The 12,536-nt window shown below is 41.1% G+C and overlaps 1 protein-coding gene across 2 annotated transcripts in view; it reads right to left on the reverse strand.

The window, feature by feature from the left end:
• txndc16 (thioredoxin domain containing 16) overlaps window positions 1–12,536 on the reverse strand; it is a 16,755-nt gene continuing 4,219 nt past the window's right edge. The window contains exons 7-20 of one of the 2 annotated variants that reach the window (XM_026158263.1): window positions 12,347–12,437; window positions 10,168–10,336; window positions 8,384–8,553; window positions 8,240–8,300; window positions 8,038–8,149; window positions 7,770–7,916; window positions 7,358–7,417; window positions 6,795–6,993; window positions 6,435–6,571; window positions 5,341–5,419; window positions 4,750–4,891; window positions 2,690–2,877; window positions 2,391–2,581; window positions 1–622 (exon numbers count right to left, since the gene is read on the reverse strand). In XM_026158263.1, coding sequence (XP_026014048.1) covers window positions 432–622; window positions 2,391–2,581; window positions 2,690–2,877; window positions 4,750–4,891; window positions 5,341–5,419; window positions 6,435–6,571; window positions 6,795–6,993; window positions 7,358–7,417; window positions 7,770–7,916; window positions 8,038–8,149; window positions 8,240–8,300; window positions 8,384–8,553; window positions 10,168–10,336; window positions 12,347–12,437 — 1,937 coding nt within the window. In that variant the 3' untranslated portion in view covers window positions 1–431. Of the gene's footprint in view, window positions 623–2,390; window positions 2,582–2,689; window positions 2,878–4,749; window positions 4,892–5,340; window positions 5,420–6,434; window positions 6,572–6,794; window positions 6,994–7,357; window positions 7,418–7,769; window positions 7,917–8,004; window positions 8,150–8,239; window positions 8,301–8,383; window positions 8,554–10,167; window positions 10,337–12,346; window positions 12,438–12,536 lie in introns of both variants that reach the window. The other variant, XM_026158260.1, reaches the window with a different exon arrangement.

Genomic DNA, 12,536 nt, shown 5'->3' on the forward strand with positions numbered 1-12,536 from the left:
TTTTTGTTTTCCAAAGGTTTATGACTTACAACGAAATTAAGGGACAGTTTACTGACTGACACATAATTAGTTCAGTTAACTGGCACATGAGCAGCTTTAAAAACAAAAACAAACAAAAACAGCCAATCAGATGCATCTACAAAGTTAAAAGAGTCACAAAATCACAGCAGTAAGAAATCAGACAATGAAACAGTCTCAATAAAAAAAAAATCCAAAAATAACATCCAGGAACAACTGAAAGGTTTAATAGCCAGCATGTCACATTAAAACACAATGGCAAAAATATTATTATTACTATTATTACATTATTATAATAATCTCTCATTAAATACTCAGTAACCCAACATTTAAGCTGTATATTATTAATAGAAAAGAAAACTTAAACAAAGAAACAGACAAATCAGATCAGCAGTGTTCTTTCCATCTGATGTTCAGAGTTCAGAGTGAGCGTGACGATTGTCACCTGTCATGTCCTCTACCACTACATGTTCTTTCACATTAACCTCTTCCTCCTCCTCCTTAGGAGTTTGCTGCTGGGCAGAGTCAGGTTCCTGCATGTCCATAATTTTCAAGAAGTCATAGAACTCAAAAGCAGGTGGCCAGCTATCCTCATCCAGCAAACCTACAGAACAAAAATATTTTATTATAATGTGAAGTTTCATACAGAATTAAAATGAATCATATTGTTAAAAGCATATTTGTCTTAAGATTAGAAAGTAAAACACAGGAATTTTCACAGGAATGTTGATACCTGGTGTCAGAGTGCTGTAACATCAATTTCGTTTGTGTCTTCTTTACTCATCAGTCATTTTAAATGCCAATAACAATATATCAGCAAATAGCTAATATTGGCCGATATATCAGTCGGGCTTAACTTCTCCAGTCTTCTTGAGTTTATTCTATATAGCCCAGGTTGTCCTGTTTTAGCTCCTTGGTTATTAGGTTTCCCTTGTGTCTTTGTCCTCTGTGTCCCTCTCTGTGTGTCTCTGTTTATGTGTGTGTCGTTGTGTCTTCTTTCCCTTTTCTCTTCCCATGTTCTCCTCCTTATGTCTCATTTCATCCCTCCCCTGCCTGTCATTTTTATCCCATGTTTCCCCAGACCGTCATGTCTCTCCTCTCACTCTCTGTGTCTCGTCTCCATTATCTGTTCCTGCGTCCCCCTCGTTATCTCCTCCGTTATCTCCCTAATCCATCTTGTTTCCTTGTGTGTCCTTTCCTCTCAGTTCCCGTGTCATGCTATGAGTTAGTCTGTGTCTTAGTGTTTCCTGGTTTATTTTGATAGTCTTGCGTTCCATGTTCAGTGTGTTTAGTTTTGCTTCTATTTATTTCTATAAATAAATTAAATAAAATTTTATTTATTTATAGACCATTTTTGTTCCTGAAGTTCAATTTATAATCGTCACAACAACTTTTTTCACTTTTATAAAATGACTTCAAATAATAATTTTAGGACTCACTCATATATGACAACCATCGCTACCTGTAAACTAAATGCGAGTCTGCAAACATAATACAGGTTTAACAGCATTTCCAAATCGATGAATAGTAAAAATGAATACATTGCAATCCAGCAGAAGAGTTTTGGTTAAAACAAGATTACAGCAAGTCAAAAACAGAACCTTAAGTCCTGCTGCATTAGTAAAAAGGTTGTTAGTCTGCAGTTTGTGTGCAGAGAATCAATTAAACGTTGTGCATTTCAGTGATGGAGACCAGCATCTTATCTCGGCTCTTGCCTTTATACACTCCAGAGCTAAAAGAGGACTCCAGATAGTTCGGGTTTCATATCTGAACTACGTTCAACAGTTATATTAACAGTTCTCTCACTGATAGAGAAGACTGCTGAATGTGTAGTCAGTCTTTATGGTGGGAATGTGACCACAGGTATTATTTCCATTTAGAAATATCACCAGTACAAGTAATTTCTCAGACTAACTGTTGTATGTAGAAAGGCAAATGTAAATAGACAGAAGGACAGCCTCTTGATCACAAAGGTCAGTCAACAATCACACACAATGTCTGCTTTTGTCGTTGCATCCAGTCTCATTTGATGACTTTGTGCGAGATTTTCAAAATGTGCTTGTAACTCAAATAAATTCCAGGTGACTAGAATCTACAAACTGCTAAAGGTAAATCTGAGGCATAGTTGAATTGTTTATTATTGATTTTTTATTGACTGGAAATTCCATCCAGACTAAGGTGACCTGAACATTACCTTAAAGATTTCAATCTTTAAGGTAATCTTGCACATTTCTACTCTCAATTCTGCTTTTAAGAGTGACCGGTTCATTAACTGTCTGTAATAAGGCAGAATTATAGCTGTATAGCATAGCTGTCTTGGAATTTATGGGATTGTAAACTCAGCTTTAAGCTTTCTCTTCTCCCCTCCTTACCTGTTGGTGACTCAGTACCATCCTCGACCCTTTGCAGCCAGTGAAGGACTGAGGAAGCCACTATGGGGGTGTTGGGTGGGTACTGGTATATTTGGTCTCCAGAGGGCAAGTGTGTGAGGACTAGTGCAGGAAGAGGGGGCATAGAGCCTACGTATGACCCCAGGACGGACATACCAGCTGGAGTGCGTCCACTAAAACAAAATATATTTTAAAAAAAAGTATAAATAAAAAAGTGGGGATTTTGGATTGTGTACACGATGGAAAAATAGAGCAGCAAATAAGCAGAAACAGAAACGTACAGATGGATCCAGCAGGCCAAATATCGCTCCATCGTTTCCCCTTCCGACTCTACTAATGTTCTCATCTCCTTCACCAGCGCCTGGTTCTGCCTTCGCCCAATCTTGTCCTCCTCCTCTCCCACAAACAGAAGGAGTAGGGCTTTGCCCAGCAAGAGGAAGGATGGCAGATTTTCTACAGTCAGCTCAGGCTGGGGATAGAAATCATGAAAAGAGGACGAAGAAGTGCCAAATAACTCAAAGACTTCAAATATCTGCATTTTCACAAACTCAGTCATCACACTACAAACCAGATAAAACACAGGCCAGTGAAATGAACAACATCCCAAATGAAAAAGAGAAGGTTTGACTTTGACACAATCAGCACAAATCTTGAGTTTCGGCTAATTATCCAAAGTTTACACATCACTGGTTTTTGCTGCACCTGCAACATCCTGCAGAAAACCTGCTTACAAAGGTCAGCACCAAGCATGTTAGAAGCAGCTGTTTACTTCCTGTGAAGAAAACTGCAGGTGGAATTTTAAGAGGGTCTGTCAATTAAATAGTGAGATGGCTGAGCCAATATTAAGTGATAAAGATTTACTAAGCAGAGCACGAGTACAAGGCTGCGACTGCAAAATAAACGTATCCATGAGAGTGGACGGTACTGCGAGTCATCTGCTGACAATGCACAAATCTGATTTAATGCTGACCTGTGCAATCTACTATAACTGACACAAATTACTGTCACGTTTCTGTTTAAATACTCTCCGAATTCTGTACAGTTAAAAGGAAACAAAGAGATATAAAACAAAGCGCCTCATCAGTCCCGTCAGCAGCTTTTAACACTAGCAGGGATTTTTCTGAGGGTGCAATTCTCCTTGAATTATATATGACACATTTCAGTCCAGGTCACTCTCTCACCATCATAAATAACACAGAAGCAAGTGTTAATGTCTCCATTTAACTCATTTTATCAAGTCATATTCTGTGATTGATTGGTGTGAGGTCATCAGCACAGCCAGAGGGGAGAATGTGTCATTGACTGGACTTTTGATCCCAAGCTCCATGGAAGCATTTCCACAGCAGGAATCAGACCCTTAACCCATCTTATCATCCATCAAGGATTATCGAAGCATTACTCTGACCTGGCATGACCTCTGTATTTGGAAAGCCGTAACTAAACCACATGTGAAGCCCATTACCTGAGACTATGATACTATGAACACGCCATAGTGGCTTTTATAAACATCCAAGAATTGTATATTGTATTGTAATGTATTTTCAAGTGGGATTAAGGAGGTCCTCAAAGGCCAAGAAAAGGGTGGAGTGCTCACTCTGGGTCAGGGACAAGTTCCTGCCCCAAGTGGAGGAGTTTAAGCATCTCGGGTACTTGTTCAAGAGTGACGGGAGAAGGGAGCGGGAGATCGACAGACAGATTGGTGCGGCTGCAGTGAAGCGGACACACTGTACTGGTCCGTCGTGGTGAAGAGAGAGCTGAGTGTAAAAGCAAAGCTCTCACTTTACTGGCCGATCGATGTCCCTACCCTCACCTATGGTCACGAGCTGTGGGTAGTGATCGAAAGAACGAGATCGCGGATAGAAGCAGTGGAAATGAGCTTCCTCCGAAGGGTGGCTGGCTTCTCCCTTAGAAATAGGGTGAGAAGTTCAGCCACCCAGAAGGGCCCCAGAGTAGAGCTGCTGCTCCTCCATGAGCAACATGAGCGCTTCCTGGGTGAGGTGTTTTGGGCATCTCCCATTGGGACAAGGCCCTGGGGCAGACCCAGGACACACTGGAGAGTTTATATCTCTCGGAAGCTGGAAGAGGTGGCCGTGGAGAGGGAGGTCTGGGCTTCTCTGCTTAAGTTGCTGCCCCCACGACCCGGCCCCAGATAAGAGGAAGAAGACGGACGGATTATAGTGATTAAAATCAAGCTGGACTTAGTTATTCACTCACTATTCCTGACTGGATGATTGCATTGAAACAAGTCATCCAACTTGAATTTGTGACTAATTTTGCAAAAAATGATAAAGACAAGTGTACACACACACACACACACACACACACACACACTATGGTTTACCATTGGGTGGAGCAGCGCAGTGTTAATGTGTGTGAGCAGCTCTTCAGCAGACGAGGAGGCAGGCAGTGTGAAAGGATGAGTGTGTGTCCTCCAAGATGGAAACACTAACACTGCGGGAAGGTCTACAGTGTGGTCTGCAGCCCTGCATAGTCAACATGCACGCACGCACGCACGCACACGCACAATATAAGTAAAACTAATAAACAATATTTTAAATGGTTAAAATTTAAATATTAAACATTAGAATCACAGCTAAGTTTTTAATGACAGGTATGTCTAAACCTTTACAAAATGTAACTACAACACTGATTAAAGCGTCTTTCCAAAGCCAGGTTGGATTATAGTAGGTACATGTAGGATTTCCACCCCTCAAAAACAAACTGCTTAACTGTCCATCTCCTAAAGCCTTTAAAAGCAATTGGAAATCCTACATTTCAAAGTTAGGAAAAACAGACAACTCATGGAACTATATTTTGTGCTTTTCAAACTTCAGCTACAGTGTGTTTTTCAAAACTTCCAGTAATTTAGGACTTTAAACTCGAAGAAGCAGTTTGCCAAATTGCCTCAACCTTGAAATGGTAGAGCTCGTACCATTTCTCTGCCAGTTCATCTGTCAGCAGTCCAGTCAGTGCGTCTCCTCTCAGGGACTTTGCTGCTTCGGTAAACGCTGCTAAACATGGCAATAAAGAAAAATTTGGAAAGAAAGAGTAAGTAATACAAGATACTGGAAACACACCGTCTATTTAAAATAACAAAGAGGAAAAGACTAAAATCAACAATGAGCAGAATCTGAACTCATTCGTTTGTGTTGTCCAGAACTGAATGAAAGCACAACAACGAGCTGCATTGTTAGATCAGGTGATATATTTCCACATTACCATGAACACTCACACTGCAATTTATTTTGACCGATCGCTCAACTGTCGCAGTGGATGCACCAAGCAAGCAGCCTCAGTGATATCAATGTGAAAATCCTGGGCGACTTCCTTCTGGAAGATTATCTTGTTAATAATTTTACCTCCTCATTACGTACGACTCTCAATACTGTAGCTCCTATGAAAGAGAGAGCTTCCCTTCATTGGTTCCAGTATCTAGTATATTTTCTCTGTATCTATTATTGTAGAGTCTACCTTACAATATAAAGCACTTTGAGATGACTGATGTTGTGATTTGGTGCTATATAAATGAAATTGAATTTATTGTGACAAAGCAGACAGACAGCTACTTTCCCACTCGATTGTTTACCACTCCCATTCATATAGTGATCATGTGTAGTGATCTGCCCCTTATTTATCACCCCCACTTTCCAAACACCAAGATAGCAACAGTAAAAACACTCATCTCATCGCTTTAAAACAGGAGTTCACAAACCAACAGAGGTCACAGTAGCTAAATGTATCTTTTATATATTAGCCAGAGTAAGTATTAGCTGATTACACCTACTCTGTTACTGTAAACACAATGCTAACATTGAGATAGCTTTGAATGTGAATGAGTACAGACAAAAGTGTTAATTAACAGCTACAAAACACCTCCAAGTATTTCTCCCCCACTCCCTTAAAAGTTCTTGTTTTGATTGCAGCTACTGGGAGATCTTCCTTAGTAGTATAACCATAACTAATAGAAGTTTAGCATTTGCACTGAGGCTTCCCTTGCAACAACAATGCACAATAACAACATCTTACCTGTTTGTGTCTGGGCCTCAAACAATCCCACAACTCTGTCAAGCTGGTACCCTGCTAGCTCAGGATGAGGCACTTCCAGAAGGAATGATTGCGCTTCCTCTAGAGTGGACAGACGAACAGGAGAAGCTACACGGCTTCTGGTTAAAAAAAATCAAGTCCACACAAACACACGTGTACATGTAAGTAGACTGACATTAAAAAGACAGCGCTACAAGACTAAACACACCTCCATTTCTATTTCAGGTTAAAGGGAAAGGATTGTACAAGTACACTAACTGCTATTTCATCAGTCCTTGATTTGGACCCGACTGAGGTTAAAGGCTTATATATGACTTCAAAGTTATATTCATGTTTTCTCACATCATGATGAAGCGATGTAGTGACTCACTACCCAGCATTCCTCTGAAGTGCTGGGCCGGATGCTGGGGGTGAAGAAGCAAGACACTGGGAAAGGCAGTGATTGGCTGGAAGGGGACAGCACTGCCTGGCTGAGCGGCGCAGAGGTCGGTCCATTCGCTGCAGTCGACCACACTCATCTGAACTTCGTTGACCTCTGAGTCTTAAGGTCAGTGAGAGCAAATCATGTGTTGATGAGTGAATTTTCTATCCATTGTTGCTATTAATCAAGTTTTGAAATGTGCAAATGAGGCCTGAATATTACATCTGCCTAGATAACAATCCTTTGTGGTTAAGGTAAAAGGGCAATTCATTCAGTACATGGATTTAGACGACTGTATGTTGGTTCACAAGGGGGTTTCATCTTTTGTAAATTTAGACAAACTGTAAAGCACAATAATAGGAGTCATAACTGACGTGGTACTGCCATCCAAACACACTTCTGTTCAAATACAGATCTCTGTTTTGACGTCTGCTAAAATAAACAGTGGAAACATAGCCCCCCCCAAAAAAAACTGCTTGTTTACCTGCAAGTCTCTCTGCAACTTCAATGAAAGAGCTGAGAAAAGCCATTGAAACAGCATCCCCTGGTGGGAGAAAACAGAAACTGCAATTTACTTGCATTTCATGTTCAAGAGGAAAACTTTTTTTTTTTTTTTTTTAAACATAAAGTATGCCTGGTTCATATAAGAGACATTATATGAAAGAGATGAATTCCAAAACAGTAAATATGGTGGTAGAAGTATAACTTCCATGGACAGGAAAAAGGCTTCATAAAGACTGTTAGAAGTACGGTAAATGAGCAACATTGTTAGAGTTTTATATCAGATTTTTCTGATGATTCTATACATGTAGTTTCTCTTTCCTGGTAAATACTGAATTTGTTGTATTAACTGCCTAAAGTGCCAAGACGCCTCTAAAGCAGCGACTCTGTCTTACATTTGAGGTAGAAGAGCACCACTGTGAGGCCACTCTGTGCTACTGCACTGTGAAAGTTGTCAGACGTCAGTTGGGTAACTGAATCCATGTCCGATAAGGTGCCTCTGTTTTCAAAAACTGCTGCTGCGATTTCATCGTCCAGCTTGCCTGGAGACAGATGCAGACACAAAAAAGTTAATCTCCTGTTCTCATTCTTCCTTTTCTTCACGCTTCTTTCACTCTTGAGTCCCTTTACCAAAATGTGAATCTTCCTCATCATCATCCACACCTTCATTGTCTTCTTCATCCTCCTCCTCCTCCTCTTCATCTTTTTCTTGATCTGCGAACAGCACCAACACCTCATCGAGGCTGTTTAAGGTCAAATACTTTACTTCTAAACTCTGGAGGTGCACACACACAAACAAAAACGTGGGTAAGAATAACAGGTACTCTCATTCTGTGTATTATCTCGTGCCATGTTAGAGTCACACCTTCTCAGGCAGCCTATAAGCAGCATTGTACTCATCAAGGGTTTTCACTGCAGGGCTCTGCCTGGAAACACACAAACCCATAAAAGAAATTATCTTAATGTCTTCATATCCATGCTCGTACACGTAGCTGGAGCTGTTGCACACCTGTGTACAAGCAGCAGCAGGGCGAGGCCTCGCAGCCTCCAGGCCAGCGTGGTGGCCGTATCGAGGTCCAGGTGCTCGGTTGCGGGATGAGAGAAGAGGAAGACCTGGGGAGTCTGCTGGTAGGGGAACTGGGGGGGCTGGACTGAGGAGGGGTCGTCGTACACCTCGGTCTGGTAAGGAAGAGACACAAAGTGTTAAGAGATTCTACTCCTGGTAGTAGGGTGGCTCTTTGTGCACAACATGCTCATGGTTACTTTTTTTGTAAATTTGGTAAGTTGTACGTTGCTTTTTTCTAAAGGTCTACTTACAAAACACAGCTGCAATGACAGCACAATAACCACATGATCTAATATGCTGTGTTCCTGTTAAAAGGGTGTTTTTTCTTCCCGCTGACGCCAAGTGCTTGCTCATAGGTGGTGATCTGATCGTTGGGTTTTCTCAGTATTACTGGAGGATCTTTAGCTTACAATATAAAGCATTTGTTATGATTTGACACTATAAAACTAAATTGACTTGACTTGTGAACTGTGAAGAAGCTTGCGTAGTGAGTCTTATATTGTTATTAAAGCTGCTTTTACAGGAAGCATCGAGTAAGTCCAACTTTTATTCGCACCTCAGAAACGTCAGCCTACAGGTAACTGAAAGAAACGTCACGATATGTGACTACTATACACAAAGAGAACAGGAGGCTGTGTTCTCCTTTTTCTTATGTTCGCTAGCCCCATCAGCAACATCTCCACTTAGAGACACATCAGTAGTTTTGTCTCTTGCATCATTTCATACACTCTTGTTGCTTCTTAATGACTGAACTCCTGAATTTCTTTTTGATCTTGCTCTTTTGTTTTGGACCGCTGAGTTTAACAGGTTAGTTTAGTTTAGTTGTCAGTGTCATGAAGGTTGGTCTATTTTACCCTTGCTAAATCACTGTGGTAACTTATGCTGAAGCCCAGCTTCTCACCGAATCTTTCACTTAAAATGTATTTTAGAGCAGGGATGCCTACTGTGAGGCCCGGGGGCTAGAAATGACCTGCCAAAGTGTCCAATCCGGTCAACTGGAAAATGTACTACGGCGGGGACATCCCTGCTTTAGAGCTATAAAGACTCATTGCTGAAGAAATACACTTTATACATGAAAGTTGTTAAGCCGTACCTTACTAATGCCACTGATTGAAGCCCAGCCAAAGAGTTACAGCAGCTGGAATTGCACCTAACAGAGATCAGATTAGAAAAGTGATCAGTTACATCTGTTGGCCACTTCTTGCCAATAATCTTCATTTATTAAAATAAATTTCACTTTGACCTGGCAACAAATAAAGCGTTCTCAATTTTTCCTCTATGAGCTTGAACACACTGACTAAATATTTTAATGTATCTGAGGTGTCAGAGCGCTGATGTGCAGCTGTCACATTAGTAACAAACAGCAGGAATGACAGGGCACTGAGAAATAAAACACTTAAACAACTCAAGACAGTATTCTGTTTTTTTGGCATGTTTGTGAAGATCAGAAATTGAGAAGATTAACAACCAACTGCAGCACCGCTGTCTTGTCTTATTTGCATAGATCTGTATCACCAAATGAGCACAGACACTGAGCCTAAAGCAGAAAGAACACTGATAACAACCCTTATCTCTGACTGGGGCTTTGTCAAGTCAGCTAACGCAAAGAAAACTGAACCATGAACTTCACTCTGTTCGCACGACGCCAGCAGCTCGATGACATTTTATACGCCAAATAACCTGATAAATTTTGCATTAATTTACAAAGTAATCCTGTACCAGCTTACAACTAGTGGAGCCTCCATGAGCTGCAGGAAGGAGTGGAGGCTTAAGGTGGATAGGGGTTTCCTCATGCGGGTCAAAGGGCAGCGCTCAGAGGTCATTGGGGTCATGAACCCACTGTGAACTCTGCAGTGGAGGAACCACACTCGAGACGAAGGAGATGATTCGTTTACACTGAAAGACACACAGAGACAACTTCCTGAAAACACAGACTAACATCAAACACATTCATACTGTCGGGTCTTTAGTTTATAACATGAGAAATTACATGAATCCTTTTCTTTGTATCCACACTTGTGTGTTTGTCTATGCATTTCCAGCAGGATGTCAGACTTTTCATATTTTCTCCCAAGTATTTGGAGTCAGACCAGAAAAGCAAAAATTATCCTGGGTATGTTAAAAGCCTGTTTCGAATGACAGTCCCTTTGGTTTTCACGCCATGTGAGTTTAAGGTTTTGAGCATGTATCTCTGAGGTCACAAGGCCACAGCAGAGACATCAGCTGTCATCTTAAACTTTCAGTAAATATCACACGAGCTACTGTAGCTGGAACTACATTTGCTGCACAGCTGTAGGACACTTTGCAAAGAGCCTCAATCTCAGCTTCTTCTTTTCTATGTTGTGTTACGTAATATTCAAAGCGCTTCACTTGTTCCACATTTTGTCATGTTACAGCCTTATCCCCAGCTGGATTCAATTCATTTATCACCTGAAAAATTCTACTCACAATACCCGATAATGACAAGGTGAAAAACATTTGATTTATATTTTCGCAAATGCATTAAAAATTAAAAGCAAAACTAAATGTACACAATTTTTCACAGCCTTTGCTCAATACTTTGCTGAAGCACCTTTGGCAAAATTACAGCCTCAAGTATTTTTGAGTATGATGCAACAAGAAACACTTTTTGGGGGGAGTTTCTCCTCTCAGGCAGGATGGGGAGCATTGGTGCACAGCCATCGGGTTAATCGGGTTAAGTCTGAGCTCTGGCCGGCCCCTCAAAGGTATTCACAGAGAGGTCCTGAAGCCACTTCTTTGTTATCTTGGCTGTGTGTTTAGGTTGTTGTCCTGTTGGATGATAACTCAGCAGGTTATCATTAAGGATGTCTCTGTACATAGCTGGTCCCCCAGTTCGTGCTCCAAAAAACCATTCCCACAGCATGATACTGCCACCACCATGCTTCACCGTAGGGATGGTATTGGCCTGGTGATGAGTGATGCCTGGTTTCCTTCAGACACGGCCCACAGTATTCAGGCCAAACCAAAGTTAGTCCTTGTTTCATCAGACCAGAGAATTTTGTTTCAGGTGCCTTTTGGCAAACTACACGTAGGCTGTCATGTGTCTCTTACTGAGCAGTGGCTTACATCTTGCCACTTTACCACACGGGCCTGATTACTGAAGTGCTGCATAAGTGGTTGTCCTTCTGGAAGGTTCTCCTGGAGCTCTGTCAGAGCAACTATTGTGTTCTTTGTTACGTCCCTGACTAAGGCTACGTCCACACTAGCCCGGATAGATTTGAAAACTGTTTTCGTCTGAAAAACGCTCCACGTCCACACTAGTGTTTTCAGTCGTTTTCACAGAGTTCTGCGTCCACATTGAAACGTCCGAAAACGCTTATGTTCCAGTCCTGTGCATGCGGGAAAAGCAAGACGATTCGACCTGCCTCATTTTTGTCTACCGTTTATTTACTTTCCAGCTCTTTGAAACGTCGCAGTAAAATGTTGAGGAAAAGCACTGAGTTTTTTAAATGGACTAACAATGAGGTGGAGTTGTTGCTGTGAGTAACACAAAAGTACAAAGTTGCAAAAGCGAGTGAGAATTAAAGATGCGTTTTCAAAGCGCATTAGTGTGGACATAGCCTGGTGTGTCTTCTAAATGACATCCAAATGAATTTACTACAGGTGGACTCCAATCAAGTTGTAAAAATACTTATGTACATGTTACATTTGTGTGGGGTTTTTTTTAAATACATTTACAAGAAATTCAAGCGAACTAATGTCCCTTTGTCATTATGGGGTATTGTGTGTAGAATGTTTTAGTTGAAAACTGAATTTAATCTAACTTGAAAGAAGGCTGTATCGTGACAAGATGCTGAACAAGTGAAGCGCTGTGAATACTTCCCAGGTACAAGTGTTGTCATTGACGCCTGCTCTGTACACAAAGAAAGGCCAAAAAGAACATACCCTAGGTGCTTCAACACGGGTCCTCCTGTTATGAGAATAAACTGATATTTGGATCCATACACATAGGCCGTCTCCATAATCGATCTGTGCTCTTAAGAAAAAACAAACAAAGATGATACATTGAATCAATCACTGGGACAATGTGTGTCTTACAAAGTACGATCAAACCTATGAGTAGCTACTAAAAAGT

The sequence above is a fragment of the Astatotilapia calliptera genome, chromosome 23 (genome assembly GCF_900246225.1).
Source record: "Astatotilapia calliptera chromosome 23, fAstCal1.2, whole genome shotgun sequence".
Lineage (NCBI taxonomy): Eukaryota > Metazoa > Chordata > Actinopteri > Cichliformes > Cichlidae > Astatotilapia > Astatotilapia calliptera.